The sequence below is a fragment of the Varanus komodoensis genome, unplaced genomic scaffold (assembly GCF_004798865.1).
Source record: "Varanus komodoensis strain SLA01 unplaced genomic scaffold, ASM479886v1 scaffold12, whole genome shotgun sequence".
Classification (NCBI taxonomy): Eukaryota; Metazoa; Chordata; class Lepidosauria; order Squamata; family Varanidae; genus Varanus; species Varanus komodoensis.
In genome coordinates this window covers 279,969-302,313 of record NW_025335349.1, presented here as the reverse complement: position 1 = coordinate 302,313, position 22,345 = coordinate 279,969, and the positions used below count along the sequence as shown (strand labels likewise).

The following is a 22,345-nucleotide window of genomic DNA, read 5'->3' as shown; positions in this document are numbered from 1 at the left end:
CAGGAGCTGCACACTATGTTTTGGAAGCATTAGGAGACTTTTTCTGGAATGACTCCTAGCATCTTCTATGGCACCCCCCCTCCCATCCCCAGTGAGCCATGGACCCTGCCTTTCAATGATACTGGGGTTCTAGCGCAACATGTACAGAGGGTGCCAAGTTGAGGATTCTTCCTATATAGTGTAAGGAGTAACTCGGATGATTTATCAATAAATTAATGAAAGCGAGCAGCTAGAAGACATTTTTTATCACTTCCTCAACAAACTTAAAGCTATGGGAGAATCTTTCCCCCATAGTTTTCCAGTAGGGAGATTCATTGGAGCAAGGGGAGTTAATTTTCCTTGCAAGTCTCAGGCAATGTAACTTATGGCTGTATGTAATGATAAGTTTAAGCGTTGGAGTAGACATAACTAACTTACTGTCAATAATGCAAGGCCGTATCTATTGATACCTAAGAAACAACATGGGCTTTTCTGCTGCCTAGTAAGTAGTCTCAGCTCAAATGACCCACTAAGCATTGTTAGGTCTGAGGAGTCAAACCCAGTTCTAGATCAAAATTTAATGGGCTGAGGGCACATGGTGGATGTACCTTATCTTGATTTCTGTAAAATCTTTGGCCAAATTTTCCACAAAATTTTTAGCCAACTGCTTCAATGTGGGCTAGATCAGTGGTCTAGCCCACTGGACTGTGGACCACCACCAGTCTGTGGGATATTTCCCACCAGTCCATGGAAGGACCACAGCCCGCTCACCGCAGACAGCACAGGGCCTGGCTGTGTTCCACCACCTCTTCCTCAGTGGGCATTGTGTTTGCGGGGTGTGTGGCAGTGCCACTGGGAGCGCCAGGAAGGGGAGAGATGGCTCAGTGGGAGACGGCTAGGAGCCACGGTGAGTCAATTTTAGTGTTTTGTCTTTTGTTGACATTTTTGTTGCTCAGTTTCAGGTTGTTTTGGACCCTTTCCTTTCCTTTCCTTTCCTTTCCTTCTTTTTAGTATTGTGCCTGGAAACTAATACAAAAAATACTGTATACAAAGAATACTGCTTTTTGTTTCTGTCTCAGTGGTCCCTGAGGTGGTTTTCCTGTTTCAGCAGGTTTCCAACTGTGGAAAGGTTGAAAACCACTGGACTAGATTGTAAGATGCTATTTTCAGGTAGGTTCTGTGTAGTATTAAAAGACTGTTTATTGATGCTGAATGAGTCAAGAACACAGAGGAAAGGAGGTGGGAAAACAGGAAACAGGATCAATCCACACTGAGACATTTTGTTGCAGGTACCTCTTGTCTCTATCTTGCTAGTTAGCATATGAGCAAATCACGTGTGTTCAAATAAGTGATCAAATTATGCTTGAAACAAGGGTTTAAACTAAAACCTGTTGCGCCTCAGCTCCCTGTCCTTGATCTATGGGAAAAATCGGAAAATGGCAAATATATAGGAGCAATGCCAAGCTCTCTGCTTAAGAAGTCTATTGGCTGATGAAGGGTGGTGTATACCTCAGAAGGTAGGAAAGCAGTGGGAGGAAGGTAATGCAGGAAATGTGGGGTTAAACATGGTGGGATGCAGGCTGACAGAGAAGTATTATGGCTATAAGATGTAAGTGATAGGATAGTTCCCAGCTTGTTGGAAAGGCTAATAGTGTTTGGCACAAAATTATGTTCCCAGTCAAAGTTGGGTATGAATGGTTTGATTGAAGTTGCTCCAAGAGTGCTTCTGATAAGGTTTTTACGGACTATTACCTTCCCTGATTCTTGGGGGTGGGGGGCCGGTGTTCAGGCATCAGCATCGTCTATTCATAACCCTGCAGTGGCTTCCCAGTATTTTCAAAATCTTTTTCTCAAACGCATTAAGGAGGAAGTTGCACACAGTTGCACAATGTGTTTTGATTGGCAGCACTAGGATTGCTTTCTCTGGAAACACCCTACTAGGCGTGGCATTAACTGAGTCCCCTCTTCCCACCAGAACAAACATATGTAACACCCTCCTGACACACACATTCCATGCAGATACGCAATCCAAACAGGGGGCTGAAAGGCCACTCTTGTAAGCGCATGAGTTCCCTTCGCATCTCTCCACCGGGGTGTGTGCGATGGAGCAGCAGAGCTGAATCTGAATGCAGGGTTTTAAAATCTCCATGGTTATGCATACAAGTAGAGGGCCTTTGCAGCAAACTCCATTTTCTTTGACCTACACTCCTCTCACATCCCTTTGAATAAATTACCAGGTTCTTGACCTCTGAAGAAAGATTGCATTCACAGTACAATAATTGGCTTGGTATTTGCAAAGTTCATGCAAATAAAATTTTAGTGTAAAAAAATATATAAAATGCATTACCAGATTGAATAACAGAAGTTCCAAGATCCAAAATGAAGCAGACTCTACAGCATGGTCAGCTAGATGGAGTCCTTAATGAAAGGCAAGTAGCCTTTACTATTGCAGGATGCAGACAATGAATGTCTGAATGCGTCTGTCTTGCTTGTTTCTGACGATGATTTGCTCGCTTTACACGTGCCTGTCCCGCTTGTTTCCGCTCGTTTATAGCTCAGGCGCACAAGAGGAACGCACAATTCTGTAGGCAGAGTTGTTAAAAATCCATTGGTGAGAAAATAAAGAAAAGTCAAAAGTCCTGAAGTCTAAGGAGCAGTAACGAAATCCCTTGAATTCCTTGGGATGTTGTCTGCATACGAGCTTTCCTAGAAAGATGGATCGCTGCACAGAATGCTTATTTCTTCCCCAGCCCCCCCTCCCCGCCCTCCCAATTCATCAGCACCACCCCCACCACTTTTGATAAACATACATCTGCTCTTCACTCTATCCAGGTCTATCATTTCATCCCTCCCCGTTCGCTGAGATTCCCCCTCTTTTAAAACAAAAAGAAAGATAAAACAGCAAGGAAAAGAAGCCAGCCAGCCCGCTGCAGCTTGCGGTGCAGGATTTTGCTGCATAGCGAAACAACTTCTGAAAACAACCTCGGTTGTTTCTAGCGAGGCATGGAAAGAAAGGCCTTTTCGTAGTGAAAAGAATGGCAAACTGCCACGTGCAGCGCCTCACTTGGATGTGTCTGGAGTCTTGGAAGCTTGACTACCCTACGTTCTCCTACAAATGGACCTTGAGAGCTTGTTTGGAGGTTCTAGCAGGGGAGCGCAGCTATCGTATACCCTTGACCGAAGAACGGTACACTCCTTCTATCTGGGATGGTCGTCCTCTTCCACCGAGCGCGCAGCTTCGGGAGGGACGCACATGGAGCGGTGAGGGAGGAAGGGGACACCCGCCTAGCCAGCCAGATCAGCCGAATCAACCCTGGCGATCAATGGGGTGACAGATGTCGCAGCCAGATCGCCCTCACATCCACTATACTCTTCTCCGAGCTTACTATATAAACCTCTCGATATGTTCCAGAATTAAAGTTATTGTGACCAAGTTAGTGTGTCTAGTTGTGCAAATATAAAGTCAAGCCAAATCGAAAAATCAGAAAAAGAGAACCGAACAGATAAAAGTGGAAGAGAAAATTCGCTTTCTGGAAGTGCCGAGCGTGTTCCCAGGAGGCTTTGAGCGACATGCAAATCTCACGCCCGAATACTGGCTGGTCCCCTCGTCTAGTCCACGCCCTCTTGGCTGTGCATAAAAAGAGGGAGGAGGCGTTGCCTGGGTGCAGCGTGCGGAGGGTTGTTCTGTGGCGCCGGCGAAGGTGGGTTCGTCGGTGGAGGGGCGATGCGCACCCCGAGCAACCCGAAGCGCCCGTTTTGTCCCGCTGTTAATCTCCTGGGGGTAGCAGATGAGGCAGCGGGAACGGCGCCGTGCGGGACTGCTCTCCTTGTAGCGTTAGCTCAGCCAGTCGTGCTTTGTAACCTTCAGGTCGCTATTGCCTTGAGGTAGTAAAGCTACTCTAGAGTTTGCTGATGCTCGCCTCGCCTCGCCTCCTCTGCTTGCTGTGATGACTCGCAGACTTGGACGGAGGATCTTCCTGGGCGAGGCGGAATGGTGGTCGCTGAGCGAGACGCTGCGCCTTTTCAGCAGGCCGTTCTTGCGCTCCCAGTGCAGCTGGCGAGGGTCGCAGCGCCGCAGGCTTCCTCGGGCTTGCTTGTCGCGCACGCTAAAATCCATCGGGTGCGCTCGGCAGCTTTTACGTAGCTCTTGGGATGGGTATGTGTGGGCGCAGTTTTGGAAGAGCGGTTTTCTTGGTGGAATTTTCTGCCCAGCTCTTGTTCCGTTCCTTCCGCCAATAATTCTGGCTACAGCATTCACCGTTACAGCAGTGGAATAGTTAGCGTGTCATTTGAAAAAACGAGAATGTCTGAATGTAGCTTGTCCTTCCCGTTTTAATGCTGTTGAGGTGTGCGATGCTGTTGTAAGAGCAGTAAATGTTGTATGCTGTGAAATGACTCTGGAACAAATCAAGTGATCGATTATTCCAAGCACTGGAGAACAAACTTGGTTACAAAATGCCCTGGTTGTCTCACACGTGCACTAATTATCTTGTTCATTTATTGTAATATTGTATCAATATTATTTAATGTTAAGATTGACATTTTTATTCGAATAGTCACCCAGAGAGCCTGATCCTAATGGGTGGCTTTTATACAGATTCAAAAACAGATAAATTGCTGCCTGATTTTAAAACACTTTATTAGTTTACCCTGAGACTAATGTTCTATCTTTGCTCTATCTTAAAGTGTTCTGTTGTATTCAACAAATTTCAGGGTCTTATATCTAATGAACTTGATGTATTCAAAGATACTAACTTATTATGCTTTCTTTTTTCGTTCATACTTCTCCAAAAAAAATAACAAGTCATATTAATAAAGCAAGTTTTTTCTTGTGGCTGGGTTGACCCGGCAGCCCACCCATGTGGCTTTTCTGTAGCCAGGCTGCTGATCTGTGTCCTTGATTCTTAAAATCCCACAAGGTCAGCCAGCACTTGAGAGCAGGCTGTGCCAGGACCTTACGCCTCCTTCAACAGAAATTCAGCCAGCTTTGTTGCCATTAGTTATACTCAGTCTGTTCTGTGCTACCTTTAGACTACTGTTTAAAAACCAAAAACTGGCACAAGCCTGATCTGAGCTATGAGTTTAAGGATGAGTGGAGATCATTTATTTGCCTTATCTGTTTCCCCCAGAAGGCAAGAAGATAAAGGTATGGAGGCAAGGTAACTTCTTTTCCACTGGTATTTATTCCAAAACCAATAGAATTAGTAACGATAGTTGAAAAAAAAAATCCTGGATCTGTCTCAAGCCATGATACTGAAAATGTGTTCCTAAATCACAGTCCGTATTGCAGGAGCTTGGATTTGGACCCCATGTCAGAAGAACCCTGGTGGATCATTCCACATCCATGTGGTCCAGCACCCTGCTCTGACAGTGGGTGGAAGCCCATGAGCAAAGCCTGAAAGCAACACCTGGTCCCTTGCAAGCACCTTGCAGTGATTTATTGCCACCCTGTTGTGGAGGGTTGCAGTCTGTGGTTCTATGTCTCTTTCCCCAATAAGTTTCATGTTTATTTATTTATGCATTTATTCAACCTATATTCTGCTGTACTAGTCCAAAGATTCTCTAAGCAGATGGAATGGAAAAATATGATCCAGAAGAGACCTTCTGTTGTGTTCTTTACTGCTAAGGATCACCTCTCCCATTTTCCCACCTATTGGGGTGAGGGAGAGAGAACATATAATCAGATTCCTTTCCTTGAAACAAATGTGTTGAGCTTGACTTCTTAATGTTCCTGAACTCTCCATTAAGAACAAAAACAAGACATGACCCACTGGTTAAAGTGCAACATGAAAACTGTACACATTTCCTCTTGCCACCCTGCTCTTTCAGCAAATATTGATGGTTTCTTCCTTTTTGTTACAGAATTTCATGAATTACCATTTCATTTCTAAGTGAGAGCTTAATTTCCCTTTCTATTCTTCCTATCCAAGCACAACAGTTTAAAACAGGAAACAACTGCATATGCAATTTTGGTTAACCTTTGTCTAGTTTCCTTGAAATTAGGTGATTGAAATCTGATGTCTGGGTCATTTTTTCCTAATTTTCATGTATGTCCTGATATTTGATTGTTCGTTCCAATGATTCAAGTCTCTTTGCAGTTCTTCTGAAGTTACTTTCCTCCTGCTTATCAAGTTACTTTCCTCCTGCATAGGAAACTATGTTTATATGTAGACACATAATTTCTCTTGGAATTCCTTCAGCTGCATACTAGAGAAACTCATGAATTGACTGTGTTTGTTTTTCTAAGAGTGTTAGTTCAGCTTGGACAAATTGCTAAGCATTCTTGAAACCTATAGGACTTAAAGTTACAGAAAGGAATGTTTAGGAATGAGAAGATAAATGCTTTATTTTCAGTGCAACACAACTTAAGGGTTAATGTTTTAGGGTCTAAAAGCCATAGATCTTGTGGCTGTGGCTGGTGATTCAGATTTAGTGGCAGCAACTTTGTGGGGTCATAGGTTTGTTTGTTTATTTATAACATTTCTATGCCACACCCATTGCACTGATTGCCGAAGAGGCAGCTCACAAGGAGGTTGAAATTGTACCCTTGGGTTGGATTGAATAAGCACCCTGAATGCTTAAATAAATGGGCCAAGGTGTGGTTGTTGAGGCTGTGTCTTGCATAGAGATGGTTCAGTACCTTTGCCCCTCAGTTAAAGGCATGGCTGCAAAAGCTCCCTGCCTTGAATCTTTAGAAAGTCACTTTAGGGAGTAGATAATCCTGAGATAGTTTAGCTAAGCTAAAGGAATGATCTGACTTGAAATGGTTCCAGATGCAGAAGGCTAGTGCTGTAGAACAATTGGACAGCATATTACTTAAATGTTTTAAGTAAATAAGTCTTAGTGCTATGTCATTGGAAGTCATTGCCCACTTATTTAGTTTTCTTCCTTAACACACTGTTCATGATAAGAAAAAAGATGGAAGAACTGGAAGGAAAAACGTGGGAGGGTTATGAGTGAAAGATGATTATGACTGAGCCTCCTGTAAACTGCTCTGAATTAGGCAGGTCTATAGTGTAATACATCCTAATCTGGGAGCGCCCTCAGAGCCCCAGTTTAGATGCATGTTAGGGGGATAAGCCTTCGGTGTGGAGACTTCTCACTGCTCTGTGTTATACTAGCATAGCCTGCTTTGAGGAGATTGGAGCATTCAGTTCCTCATTTATATTATCAGTTTGTCGTTCTGTCCAAATTGGGCCAAACTGCAATTGAGTTTGTTTCAATAAGCCGTGGCTTAAGCCAAGAATAAACCACGATCAAGGTTTCTTTCAGTAAATATCATAATAAATTAACCTAATTCCCTAATACAGAGATGGCAATTATTTTTTAAGTCAAGAAGCAGAGACCTCCCAGAATTCTTAACCGAGCAAATAGCCCAACTTAGCTGCAAAGCCAGACTTCTTAGAGGCAAAAATAGGCAACTTCAATCTTTGAACATCCCCCTTCTCTTTTGCTCTGTGTTGGATGGGGTCTTAGTGGCATTGCCCTGTGGCAGATCTGGCCCTTCTTAGAGGGGCAAATTCAGAAAGTAAAATTCTGAAATGCTGGGGCATACCTGTTCAACACCCTGAGCTTTCTGCACGCTTCTGTCCTGCTTGTCACACTGTTTAACAATATACACATGACTACTGCCCATTACTATGGATATGCTGATGAAACCCAACTGCATGGTTTTATCCAGATGAGAAGAACAACTTTTCAGAGGCCATTTCCCCTGAATCTCCTCAAATTGTGGGCTATATCTTTCCCACCAAGTGGTGTTGTTTTGACTGTTATTGATTATGGTGGTGGCATCCTGATCAGCTCAGAGATAGCATGTCTAGAAGCCATCCACGTCATTTCCCTGATGTAAACTCCATTTGGCAGGACAGCTGGATTCAGCCCTGAGCCTGGTTGCCTGGGCTTCACTGCTGGCTAGGTGGGCTTTTGCACAGCAGAAGCCAGTACACCAGTGGCTTCTCTTCCTAGAGATGTCCAGTGTGGCCACAGTCAGGCGCAGCTTGGGTACATTCGATTATAGCTTCACTGGATGATTTGTCTGTTTCTGGGCACAGCTCACACCAGAGATTACAGCCCATCAAGCCCTGTACAGCTTGGAATCTGGGTACTTCAGAGACCATATTCTCCCATATGACACTGCCTGGGTTTGAAGGTCTTGAGAGGAGTCTCACCATAACCACAGCAGTAGGTGTCCCCTCGCTAGCCCCATCAGTTGAAGGGCAATGATGCAATCTTGGTAGTTTTTTCTGAATGCGATTGGGTGTAAAATAGCCTATATGATAGCTGTATGTTGTAACTGAGGCTTATCCTTCGATTGCCAGATGATAATGTGTTCTGCTCTACATTGTCTTTTTCTGGGGAAATAAAATCAAAAGGATATGTGGAAATCAATCCAAAGCATGTGCCCCATTGAATATATTGAGATTCAGATATAAACATTGCATAGGATTGTGTTATAAATGACCCTACCTATATATATTAGTTAACAAAGTTGAATTTCATTTTTGCAGGGAACACAAACACTTCTGTGGTTTTTATTTTTTATTTTTTGCATTTAGGAAATCAAGAAACTGAAATTATGGCTGGAAAGCCCAAGCTGTATTACTTTGATGGAAGAGGCAAAATGGAGTCAATACGATGGCTGCTAGCAGCAGCTGGCGTGGAGGTCTGTATTTAAAAAAAACAAACCTGCATGCATGTTTTTCAATAGAATATTAAGTTTCTTTGCATATTTTTTCAGTTCTGTCGTGTTGCAATTGGCATGAGTAAATGCAAATGTATTCACAGATAAGACTATTCTGAAGGTGGAATACATGTCTACTCACCAAATGAATACAAATTATCCATCTAATCCAATAATTACTGATTTGGAGGGGGCATCTTGAATTAGCATTAGTCTCCCATCTATATTTGTAGCCTACAGTTTATTTCATAGCTTGGCCCTGTTTCCCAAATCTAATGCTGATGAACAGATTTCCGGAGTAGTGATGCATTTTTACTTCCCCACACCACTGGTAGCTCCTAGAAGCTTCTGTTCTCTTCCAGCCCATACAAACTGTTCCTGAAGTCAGCGATATCTCAAACGACTGCTGTGGCTTAGCTAGTCTGATAACATTATTTATTATCAGATTGGCAGACTTGACTCTTACTTGCTTCTCCTCCGTATGGAGGAATCTGAATGAACTGTCCAACTACATGGTAGAGCAGGGTGGATGGGCTCCAAGTTAAAATTTCAGTTCTGTCGTGTTGCTTCCCAATAGAGATGGCCAGTTTCTGAGCTCTCAACATGGTGATCTAAAGGCCGGATGCGTTGCACTGCACGGCCTCTCCGTAGGGAGTGGTTAGTGCTACCTAGGTAGCATTTATGTAGTATGGAGGGTTGCAGTTACAGAATATATGCACTCAGTCTTAACATCACCTGCATGTACATTAACATATTAGAAGCCTGTTCAGCATGGTGGTGAGATTATTGGACTAGGGCCATAGGTAAGTGGGCTGAAGTCCATGCCCAGACATGAATTTTGAAGGGTGATCATGGGCAGCCAGTATCTCTCAGCCTAACCTAACCTACAGGATTGTTTTGAAGATAAAATGGAATCCTGTACTTTGTCTTTGGCAAGAATAAGTGTAGTTAAATATATGTCAAAAAAAGTAAACGGTAGTGTTCGGACAGAATTATCTGTTTTTCTCATAACCTGAAAAACTTTTCTATTTAAGTTCAGCCACTGGCCAATGTTTTAATGTATCATAACAATGGGAAATATGTCAGAGGCCTTGGCAGAGCCCATACAGTTGTCCTGAGCTTGGACAAAGCCTGTAGATCTTCAGCTGGCCATGGACACTTCCCTCCACCTCTGTGCAGTTATTGTAAGGAATATTTTACCCAAGCCATCATACAGCGTGAGAGTAAGCTAAGGTGACACTATATTTAAATTACTTTTGCAGCACTGTTTTTCTGAATCTATATGGGAGTTTGAATCCATCTGTACTACCTCATGTGTTTGATGCTGATCACTCAACTGGAAATGTTTTACAAGTGCACTTTTAAATTTACGCATTCACCCGTAAGAGCATAGAAGTATTAAAATGATTGATCAGAATTTTACTGAATGCTTATGAAGTGTACTAAAGCGTTGGGGATTTGGAAGGTGCTGTGTGAAACTTTAATTGTGTCTTAATTTGATCTCTTTATTGCAAGCTGCCTTGAGTGGACCTGTTGGGTCAGAATGGCAAGATAGCATTTAAAAAAACAAAGTGGCACCATGTTAGATGCACTAAACGAATATAATGTTTGATTTCTTTTGCCTTGAGGCAGGCATATTTTGTTATCAACTCTGACCCTGTGTATGGATTTGGCTTTCAGTTTGCTAATCCAAAACCAGTATCTCAAAAATATTTTGTTGCTGGAAAGGGGAAGAAACTAGATGTCAAGAATCTTGAATGACTATGCTGTAATACTGTTTGTTTTGTTTCTTGTTCTCCTCCTATGCTTGTTTTGTATGTTCAGTTAAAAAGTCACTCAGTATCAAAATGCAGTATAAAAGATCTCATCAGAAGTGAAGCAAGCAGCCAATCTTTCCTAGCATTTCACTAGATGTAGAAATCAGACTCACTACTGGAAACGCACAAACCTTGATAAGAATGGTTCAGTTGCATGTGGAAATATTTGCGGCCTCCTGGGTGCCTATTCCTGGATCACATTCAGTTATGATTTGGTTTCTAGAATGCTGGAGCAATGCCTTGTGCAATTTTCTGTCTTGTAGTTTGAAGAAGAAGTTTTGGAGACAAGAGAGCAATTTGAGAAGCTGCTTCAAGGTAAGGCTGTGATTAAATGGCAGATTTTTGGCCAGACAAATTGAATGGAATGGCTGTTTTGGCGGGTGCAAAGTGAAGGCAGGGCCCTGGAACAATGGAGAATTACACTCTTTGATGTGAAGCAGAGATACACGTGTAAAGAGCTGATCACTTCATACTTCAGTCTGGTATAGCTTTCCCAGTCCTGATGCCCTCCAGGTGTTCTGATCTTCAGCTCCCATCAGCCCCAGCCAGCAGGGCAACTGGTCAGGAATGCTGGGAGTTGGGAGAGAAAACATCTGGAAGGCACCAAAGCTGGAGCAGTCCAGTGTAGCACATCTCCATGAACACCATGAAGTAGTAAAAAGACACATGGTTTGGCTCCGGTGTGGCCCCTTCCCATGAATGAGATGGGACTGGCCTTCAGGGGAGGCACCCCACAGCGCCACTTCACGTGCTCCTCCAGAGGGTCTCCCCACCTTTTGAAAACACAGGAGGCTGAAGAGAGAATGATAGATACTGACCCCCCCTCGCCCTTCTGTCAGTGGTAGCACCCCGTCAGCAGAATTCCAGTGGCAGCCTTAGGGTCCAACCATTGCAGACTAAGGCAGGGAGCCCAACCTACTGAGCAGCCAGTGCAGATCCATGGTGGTATCTTTGCTTCGCTGTACATCTGGCTTGCAGTTTGGCCTTTGTTTATCTCTCCTTTGAGAATTGCTGAAAAGGGGCCAACTGGGCATGGGAGTGGTTGAATTTTGAGCTGACATGTGCTGATTCTGTTGCACAACTGTTTTCCCCCGCGTTCTCAACTTGCAGCACATTTGCTTGTGTGGTTGGATTGGCTCTTGATTGCTTCCTTTTGTGTGCTGGGCCCAATTGACACATCCTCCTGTGCCAATGAATTAACTTGTTCCGAGTGTCTGCTCCCAGGGCCAGCCGGTCATTGCCGTCCTCTTGTGCTACCCAGGGTTGAGCTTTTGACTGTCAAACGCTTCCCCGTGGATCATGTGCAGTGCTGTACACAAGCTTAATTTTGGAGATGGCTGGTTGGCTGGCTGAAGGGGAATGGTTCACATGCTACCTTCAAGCCATGCCTGCTTTTCAGTCAGCACTCATTCCAAATGTCTTGATTCTCCAGTTTCTCAGTATGCAAAACTATTAACAGAAAGGCCTTGATTTGTTCTGTTAAATAGTTCTTGGAATGAAATAAATTGCTAAGAAAATAAGCAATCCCTTTTGCTTAGGTATTTGCCCAAGGCCCTCCTAAGAGGGGACTCTGGCTGAAGCCCAGATCGCTCCAAAGCTGTACTAGAAACTTGTAGTTTTGTTGGGATGAACTGGACTTTCCCATTTAGGAAATGTGTTGTGCTGTCTGTCAGGCAAGGGACATTGCTAAATGTGAGACACAAGCCCTGCCCACAGGCTTCCTAACTCAGAAGAGCACAAGGAAAGAAGTGTGAGTGGAGAAGATGAGTTTGACAATGCAGAACAAAATGATGGGCCGTAAATCAACATCTGTGCAGATGTGGCCAGCTCTTCCATTGCTGTGGTTCCTCCTTGCATAGAAGCAGTGCAACTGCTAGGCCTTGCTCTTAGGAAACTGCCCTATCCTGAGAGCTTTTCTAGACGAGGCTCTTTAAAAATCCTGCTGTTCCTGCTTCTGGTTTCATTGCAGAATTAAGGTTAAAGCATTACATAAAGCCATACAGCTTCTCTTCTTTCTGCTAGGTAGCGTGGTGTTATAATGCATTGTACTTGTTTAAGGTGGGCATGTCATGAGCGGAGCCGGCTGGAGCTGGGGGTCAGACTAGATGGCCTGGGAGGCCCCTTCTGACTTGCTCTGTTTCTATGTTTATAATACAGTAATGTGTGAGTATAATGCAGTATTTCTGCTAGTGGAGTGTGCATTTTGTTTCACAATGCCAGAAAATAGTAGATTTCCTCCACTCTAACCTCAGCCCACCAAAGTGCTCTCAAAAAACAGATGTGAAACTGGGAGTGTTTTGAGGTTGACTAAGAGTGCCTGAAAACAGTGAGAAACAGAATTTACTGACACAACAGAAGTCAGTGACACAACAGAATACTAGCCTCATGCAGAAAAGATCACTGGTCCCTCTTGCTGAGCGTTTCCTACGCTGATTGGGAGCTGCTCTGCAGGGTTTCAGATGGAAGATTTTTCTGTCTTGCCTGGAGATGCCAGGATCAAATGTGAGCCCTTCTGTGTACAACTGAGCTGCCACACCGTAAGGATTTGACAGAGTAAAAAGAAGGAAGCAATTTTGAACACAGCTAGTGCTCAGGATCCATCCGCTGCCCGGTGCAGGGGACACCTTGGCCTCTGCCGTGCAGGCCAGGTTCTGGGGTCCCCAGCATGGTGCCTCTGAGCTCACATATGCTCATGGATACTTCTCTTGGTGCCTGACAGGTTCCTTTCCTGTCTTGATTTCAATTTTATCTCTTAAGCTCCTTTAAATTACTTTCCCAATATGCTGCAAAGTTCTGTAGTACACGTGGCATGTTTTTAAACAATGATTTTCTATTGTGAATGCACAAATAAGGGTTTTACTCTATATCTACTTGAAATAGACAAAAATTATCTGTGTTAAGAACATGCCATGTTCTATTTTCTTCTGTATTTCATCTCTATACCACCAACAGCTGAAGTTCTCTGTGTTTACAGAATCCATACAAGCAGACAATAAAAATGCAATAAGAATAATAAAAATAGCTAAAAAAGACAGCTAAAAAAGACAGTAAGAAAGAGAAACTCTGCAAGAAACACCAGGGATGGGTAATCTGTAATGGGTAATTCGCCCGTGGGTGACCAAGCAAGTCTTTAAAGGCTTCTTAACCTGGTGCTGGAAGGAAGACAGAGTCGGTGCCATCAGGACTGAACCTCCTGTTGTGGGGAGGCTGTTCCACAGATGGGTGGGGGCAGCCAGAGAGGAAGCCCTCTCCCTTGTTGCCACTCTGCACACTTCCCTCAGAGTCAGCACTCAGAAGAAGGCTGGGCAGTGTGAGCATAATGTCCAAGTATATCGTAGCTGGGAGAGGCGCTCCAACAGGTATTGCAGTCCTAAGCCATGTAAGGCTTTAGAAGTTACAACAGCACCTTGAATTGGGACCAGAAGCATACAGGCAGCCAGTGCAAGTCGGCCAGAACCACTCTTGCATGTTTGGATCAGCAGGTCCCACAAATTAATTGGCTGGTGCAGAATGCAGCTTCTGAGCAGTCTTCAAGGGCAGCACCATGTAGAGTGCATTGCAGTAATCCAGTTTAGAGATTGCTGGAGTGTAAACTTTCAGCCAGGCTCTGCCTGCCCAGATAGGGGTGTAGCTGGGCCACAAACCAAAGCTGGTAGAAGGCATTCTGAGCTACCTTAAGTAACAAAGCTCAAGGAGCACCCCCGAGCGACAAACCTGCACCTTCAGAGAGAGTGCAACCCCATCTAGAACAGGTTGAACACCTCCCATCTGGTCAAAGGAATCACCCTCCAACAGCATCTCAGCCTTGACTTGATTGAGTTTCTGTTTGTCATCACTCATCCAGTCGGCTGTCCCAACCAGACAGCAGTTTAGCATGTCCACAGCCTCACCTACTGAGGATGAAGTCAAGAAATAGAACTGTTTGTCATCATTACTTAGAGTTCAGCTATTATTTCTGGTTGATGGTGGGTGTTATTTGAGGTTGAAGCCTTGCAGTGATAAATATTTTGTTTGCTCTTGGCAAAAAAAGAGGATCCACCTGATTATTCTTATGTTCCCTGTTTGTGCGTTACAATAAGTGAAGAAAAGTGTAGCTGGTCAGTGATCACACAACCATGACAGCTAGTAATGGTTGACCGACTATTCTGGTATCTACTTAAGCCAAAGACAGGATATAATAACCATGAGACTTCTTGGTTATGTTATATTTGAGGATGATCAGCAACCATTGTGTAGTTTGTCTTAGGGCTGGAGAACCATTTATCACTGTTTGATGTAGATCTCAGGTGGCCGGGGCATCCTTAGACTATATGCATATATGTCAGCGTCAAACATATACTATGGTTTGGAATCATGACAGAACACCCACATTTTGTGTCACCCTTTGAAAGATGTATAGTTAGTGCTATACACTGGATGCTAGTTCAAGTTCACTGAATAGCAGTACCTGTTCATTTTTCAAACAAAGATCAAGTCATAACTTGCATTTACGGGGTTTGGATGACAAACACCAGTTTGATGTATGATAATCAGAAAATGACTGATTGGATCTGAGTTTAATAGAGTGTGAAATCCTCTTACTGGTCTATCTCTTCTGTGATTTGGACAAGTGGGAACACAGCACTTCAACAGTTGAAAACCCAAGGACATGCCTTTTCTATAACCATCGGGACAATGCTAACTTGTCAAGTTTCTTAAAGCCACTGTAGTTAACCGAATGACATTATTTAGCTCACCTGCAAACAATTGCTAGGTGGTTGTAAACATGCCAAAATCCCTTGCTTGTCTAAATTAAAAGTGCATTTTGTTTTCTTTGTGCATGTACTTATAGAATTATATACTCCTCACTCTTGTAATGAACCATTTCCTCTTGAACTCTGATAAGATCGTATCAGATTATATCAGCTTAAATTAATTTCTAAACAAATTTTTTTTACTTGTGCTCCATTTTTATTTTTCCAAAAGATGGATTCCTGCTCTTTCAGCAAGTGCCTATGGTAGAAATAGATGAGATGAAGATGGTGCAGACCCGAGCCATTCTCCACTACATTGCAGCAAAACACAACCTCTACGGGAAGGACCTGAAGGAGAGAGCACTGTACTGTAACAGATACATCTAGCTAGTCTAAAGTTAGGGTCCTGTCTGTCACGCCTGCCCCAGTTTCTTGTGGCCTAGGGGATGTCCTACTCCTGGGGTAGGCATGTGGGATCGCATCACTTTTTCTAAAACCTTGAGATCCACTAAGTGGAACCTGGGGCACCAGGCATACTCTTAGAGTTAACCAATTCTGAGGCAAGGAATTGATCAAGTACAAGAACTGGATGGGACTTGCCGTTTTCCCATTCCTGGTTACCCATAACTTCTTTTCAGCAGTACAGCTGAAATGAAACTCAGAACTCTTTGGGAAACTACTGCAGATCACCCAGAGATCTGCCAGTGGATCTAGAGTTACCTTCTGCCAACCCTGAGCCACATGGAGATAGGTCTGACGGCCTGAAATGAGTGTGTGTTTCTCGCACAGGTGTAGAGGAAGGTTCCAGAGTCAATAGGGCAGCCTTCCACCTCCGGTTTAATCCAGCCCAAGCTTTTCTGGATTTTGTGATCAGAGATAGCAGTGGGAACTCCTGCAGTTTGGAGATAGCCTCAGGGCTTCCCCTGCAGTCAGAGACTGGATTCAGGCATTCCCCCGACATCAGCATTTTGTCTCTGACCCTCTGCAGCAGCTTGCAGCACCGGCCACCTGCAAAACCGCCAGGGATGCAGGTGCTGCCACATGGAGCACCGAACGGTCTCCTGATCTTTACCACTCCAAGCAGAAAAGCGACAAGCTTCCACTCTTGTTTGCTCACATTGACTAATGAAGGATGTCATGAATTAGACCTAATGTATGTGTGCAAATATGTCTCCTTAGAATTGACATGTACGTGGAAGGAACAATGGACCTAAATGGGTTTATTTTGCTCTTCCCTTTCTTGTCACCTGAGGATAAGGAGACACAACTTGCCGTAATAATTGAGAAAGCAACGAAAAGATACTTTCCTGCCTATGAAAAGGTATGTGTCGGTGAGCTATCCTTTTGGACAGTGAAAAGGATTCATGATACAGTCTGCTGCACAAGTTAAATTTTTTAAGTGTGCTTGTGTTTTAAAAATACATGGGAGAGAAATATGTTTTGAAAGATGCGTGCTTGTGTTCAGCCAGTGCTTGCTTCTGTGTGTACATGTCTCAAACGTTCCTGAAATGATCCTCTAGGTTTTTCTTAAAGGACTGAGCTCAAGCACAAGGGGACTTTGAGCTGGTAGAAGGACAATGAAATGAATCACATCTTGGTAGGGAAAAGGCAGAACTGAAATGATCTTTTAATGTAGGTTATTTCAGCTTATGGATGGATAATGGATATGTGCTGAAGCAAGCCATTTCTGGAATTTTTAACTTACAGCCTGTTTCTTGGAACTGCTGTTTCTACCATATTTTAAAGGGAGATTGGCTTTGAAAGGGACAGGTGGCAGATGAGTGTATCCCTTGGAAAGTTGCCTTCAATTTCTTCTACCTGAAGCTTCTTCCCTTCTGTTCTCTTCTGACTTGGCAGCTGTTTTTCACCAAACTCCTGCCCAGTAAGTAATGAAGCATTCCAGGTGGTGCTTCTGGAAGGGAGGGGTCTGTGGCACTCCACTCATGCCGCAAATCTCTTGCTCACCTTGCAGCTCTTTCTGCCAAGGTGGGGCTCCAGATCCTGCCATGTATTGTTCGGTGATCTCATGAACTCTACCCACCTTCTAAGGACTTTACATTCCATTTTGAGTTTCCTGTTTGCCGCCTCCTCACCCATAGCGTTCCATATTACCTATCATATCATTGGGTTTGAGTTGGGTTTCTGTGTACAGAAGCTCCTTGTTTGTAGCAAAACTAAGACCTAACCTAGATGCTCAGCAGAATGAAATGACTTCTGATTACAGATAGGAGACCGTGTTTCTGAATTTTCCATATGTGCAGAACTTTCAAAAGGAAGCACAACAGAGCCTGGGCTAGGATGTGTGTATATATATATATATTTTTCTTGAATACTGACAGTAGAGTATCATACCAATGAGGAGAGTGCAAGCCAAGAGTCCATTTATCTATAAATGAACAGCAGTAAGCACAATAAAGTGTCATATTTAGGGTGCACAGCTAATTGACTGTTCTGGCTACATTAGAGAGCTTTAGGTGCAAAGAGGGGACCCAAGAGGTTGCTGACTTCAGCAGACCAGTGAACTCTAATAAGTCAACTCTTAATCTTTCTTTAGTGTGCACATAAAAGCACTAATATGTTTCCTATGTTCTCTAGTAGTACTAGTCTCAGTCTCTTTTAAGTCTGCCTGATTTGCTCAGCTGTTCTATACTTCTGACTACTTAGCCAAGAGACTATCTGTTTATGATTCGTTAAAGTTGGTCAAGCACTTCACTTTCTGTATTCGATCTGCTTTATTCAGTCACTTGTGATCCAACACCTTCAGTTTGAAGTGCAATGTTCCATTATACCATGTGAAGGCTGCTGTCTCATTCTGACCAATCTCTGCTAGAAGGAGAGACAAGGGCTAACATAAATGGAAATTATCTTGGCTTTTTCTTTATCACTGCTTTCTTGTTCTGTGTGCTGTCTTCAGCGATGACTGGTCTGTAAGATTTGGTAATGAATCCGCTTTCTCAACACTTACTGCTTCACAAGCTAAGCAAGTGACCTTGTCCTTTTCTTCAGTAGGACTCTATATTGGGCCATGACTCAACCCAGAGCAGCTTTCTGATCCAGAGATCTGAAATTTCTTTTCTGAAGACAAAGTTCAGAACTTAGTGGCTTTTCCTCACAGTTTAACTAATACTAGTATGTTGCAGGTGCTGAAGGATCATGGACAAGATTTCCTTGTTGGCAACCAGTTCAGTATGGCTGATGTATTCCTGCTCGAATCTATTTTAATGGTGGAAGAAAAGTCCTCCACTGTTCTGACTGAATTCCCTCAATTGCAGGTGTGAAAAATGTACATGATAACCAGTTTTCTTCCATTTTGCAGGCTTCTTTTCCATCTGTTTCAGAGATGGAACCCACAAATGGGTTTCTGTAGAAATGTATTCTAGAAAACCGAGTGTTATAGTTAAGAAGTCTAGCCAACTAAACTTCCAGTATAATCTATCACAATCAGCACAATCCTATCTTGGACCTGAAAGTAAGCCACATCAGTGGGACATTTTCATAGGTAATTGGGAATAGAGTTGTACCAGCAATGTGCTTCTAAGCCTTACCCCTAACTATTGAATTGATGATAGTTGGAGAAGTCCTTTTGTTCTTGATGACTTCCCTTCTCTGGAGTGTACCTACCCAGTTACAGCTAATGAGGAGTTGGCTTTTATGGGAGCAATGTTGAATTGAATTGGTGTGATTGGAGTGAAATGGCCAATTTGCTTTTTTAGGTATGGCAAACAAGCTCTTTCACAAACTGGAGCTGCTCTCTATACCCTGTTTTAACAAAAATATAAAAACAAAAGAAACGGGATAACAGTGGAATCCAAATAAGAACAACTTCACTCTAATGTTCTTAATGGTCGCTATCAGATAGAATGCATGGATGCAGATGAGCAAGTTACCACGTGGTTCCTATGTGGATGCTTCCCCCTCCTTAAGTGGGTAAAGAAGCAGATATCCCGTGGCTGGGCTCAGTCTTGCAGCTGGTGTTGTGCTACCACTAACAAAGCAAAAACCCAGCCCTTATATCAGTAACACACTCCTTATGACCACTCACGATTAAACATGGTTAAGCATCTGACTGTCGCGCTTGTGTGCAGTTTTAACCCATGAAATAAACTGCAAACCCCATTCTCCCCCCATGTCCCCCCCCCCACACAACAGTCCAGAGAGATGAAGGATTCTCCCTAAGAAAAGCTTTCTAAAATAGACCAAGGCAACTGTGAAGTTGCTTCAGAATTGCAGATATTTAAATCTTTCAGAATATATCAACATTAAAAATAAAAATAGAGAATTTTGAATTTAAACTATGAAAGACATTTCTAATCATGAGACTCGATAGCTCAAGGACACTTTCTTCACTCTGTCTCCTGCCATGGCTTGCTAATACAGATGACCAATTTGTAGACCAGTTTGGGGAAGCCTTATCACTTGTTAAGGCCTTCTGCACACAGTAAATCTTGCCAGGTTTTCTTAAGTGGAGATGACCAAGCAAACTCATGATGGGCTGGAAACCCTGACCATTGGTGAGCTGGCTGCATGTTTGGCCTCTGCTAATCTGCCTTTAAGACAGAGAGGCAGTAAAGGGCATTGTTTCTCCCTGACCTTCTTTGAAAGAGGGGTGGGGTGCAAAAGCCTGCTTGCGGTCATTGTATGGGCAGAAGATGTGTTGATACTGTGCTGCCTGTGGAGCCACTTTCTTTCTTCCAACCAGAGTAAACATGCAAAGTAGTGCATTTTAAATACTTGTCTTGAATAACTGATACAGCTGTAGAAGAGAGGGCTGTGGTGCTCAGTGGCTAGCATGTAATGTCATACACTTCGACAGCAAGAGCAGTCCCTGGGAAGTGCGTTAAGTCAGGTGAGTGCAACTTGCGTTGTAGTTCCAGTTTTCCATTCTACACTACACTTTCTGTACTCTTCCTTTTTCCTACCGCTTTTAGGCTTTTAAAGCGAGGATCAGTAACATACCCACAATCAAGAAGTTTCTGGAACCAGGAAGCCAGAGGAAACCTGTACCGGATGATAAATATGTGGAGACTGTGCGAAGAGTTCTCCAGATGTATCATGATGTGAAAGCGAGTTAGGATGGCTGCCGATACGTCGTTCTGTTGACCTCTTCAGAATTACAAGTCCCAGTGGCTAATGATGGTTGTGAGAGGCCCTTATGAAATCCATTCCGATACATTAGCGATGAGAGCATTCTGTGATAATTAATGGTTAAATGGGCTGCTAAAGCAGGCTTAGGGTTAGATGCTAGTGGTAGTTTGTAGCAGTGGGGTACACAATATCCAAGGGCTTGATTCTAATCAGGGGTGTTGATTGAGCTTCCTACATTTCACAAAAGAGTCATAGAGAGTATCCTTTTGTACTGAGTGAAGGAGTATTTTTTTACTTCAGCTACTCAGATAAAGGAACTTGTTCAAATGAGATACTTGGATAAGACTTTTCTTCCCAGCAGTATGTTCTGCCAATGGAAGGGCTTTCTGTACAACTGGCGAAAAAATTGTGTGCTTTTGAAAGGGATTCTGCTGCAGATCTTTCCTTGCTGGTACTTGTAACTCAGCAAAGTTTGGCAAGGTTGTAAAAGCTTTTAAATATAACCTCGGGTAAAGGGAATACAAATTGTAGGAAAGCCTTAGAATGATATTTGTTGGCAAATTTCTGTGAAATCAAATATGCATAGGAGTAGGCTGTAAGGCTTTGTATTTTATCTCTCTCCTGGGATGTTCATATTCTTGTATCACACTGAATTTAAGTTTGATTGGGGAAGTTCGAATACTTAGTACTACTATTCATGTGCTGTCTTATTGCTTCTGCAGGCTGGCAAACCTGTTCCTAATAAACCAGTCTTATTCTTCCACAGAAATACATGGCTTACCTCCATTTGTCTAGTGTGTGTATTATCTGGATTTAAGTAGGATCCTTAATTTTAAGTGGCTGTCCTAGCTCAACTACCTGCTGGCTTTACAATTGCTTGCATTGTGTTTCACAATATTCATCTCTTAATGCAATACACAGTTCTATTTGATTTGTTCCCTTGCTATTTCAGCAAAAAATACTGTTCCAGGCTTTGTAACTCAAAAAATCTTATGGATCTAGCAAATTTTACACTTGTGTACTTACATTTGAAACAGTGGGGACAGCAAATGCTATTTGCCAGTGTTGAGGGTTCAAGTCAAGTGACTCACTCAAGTCAAATCAGCAACTCCTCTCAGGGTTGACTTGGGAACAATGAGTGAATGACTTGACTTGCCCCAAGATTGCTAATATTTTTACAACTGAGTCATTTTTTGGCACCAGGGACAAACAAGGGAGTGGGGACAGGGGGAGGGGGTTGTACAAATGTGCAGACTGCCATAAACCCTATATAAATATCTCTGATGAAAAGCCAGGAATATCTCTAGGGAACTATGTGATGCATTTGGCAACATGTCATCTGTGGCTGTGTCATTCCCTAGAAATACCCACAGCGTTTTGTAGAGGTAGAGGTTACCTAGAGATACAGCTTTTTGTTCTGCACTGCTGCTCAAGCATATCTAAGCCAGTGTATTTTGGGGCACACGTACAATCTCAAAGATGAAGCAGAACCATGGCAAAAGAGGTTCTGGGAAGGGCGGAAGCAGAGGTGCCCAGCTGACTTTTCTCTGCTCCTCTGTTGCTGTTGTTTTAAAGCTTGAAATCCTGTTTCTGTCAACAATTTCCCAATCCATGAGGTGACATTAAGCCTAACATTAACTGATGATGATGGAGATGGAGCTGGTGCTGGAGAGCCAAGTTTGATTGTGCTGCTGGAGGTGGGGGAATATCACTGGAGTCGCTTTCTTGAAGTAGCCCTCAAGGGTCGTTTGTACAGCCGCTTTATTTTTCTCCTCACAAATGGCCTTCTAGCAGCTGAGGGGCTGGTGACAAGGGCAAACGCTAAAGGGGAACTAGATCAGCATTAGCATGCCTATAGAACAGATGGGGAAATGATACTGAATTGGCTTCAGCATTTTTGGTGTCCTTTGCTCTACTTAGCAGAAAGTGCAACAGCACTTCTTCCCGCCAACTCTGCTCTATTCCCATGCACTTCCAGGGAGAGTAACAGTGCCATGTTGGGGGCCAATCATGTCTAAATGGCAATCTTGATAAATTTGAATAGCAAC

General features: G+C 43.3%; 1 protein-coding gene across 3 annotated transcripts; it reads left to right on the top strand.

Moving 5' to 3' along the window:
- Positions 1-3,631: 3,631 nt before the first annotated feature.
- On the top strand, positions 3,632-21,066 carry LOC123019066 (glutathione S-transferase 3-like). Of its 3 annotated transcripts, none has more exons than XM_044421519.1 (7): positions 3,632-3,680; positions 8,538-8,644; positions 10,743-10,794; positions 15,445-15,577; positions 16,392-16,533; positions 18,353-18,484; positions 20,141-21,066. In XM_044421519.1, the coding sequence occupies exons 2-7, from the start codon at positions 8,558-8,560 to the stop codon at positions 20,282-20,284; spliced, it is 690 nt and encodes a 229-aa protein (XP_044277454.1). In that variant the 5' UTR covers positions 3,632-3,680; positions 8,538-8,557; the 3' UTR covers positions 20,285-21,066. The 3 variants fall into 3 exon arrangements, with proteins under 3 accessions (XP_044277454.1, XP_044277456.1, XP_044277455.1); XM_044421520.1 differs by lacking the exon at positions 3,632-3,680 and adding an exon at positions 5,829-5,982; XM_044421521.1 differs by lacking the exons at positions 3,632-3,680; positions 8,538-8,644; positions 10,743-10,794 and adding an exon at positions 5,042-5,071.
- Positions 21,067-22,345: the final 1,279 nt, after the last annotated feature.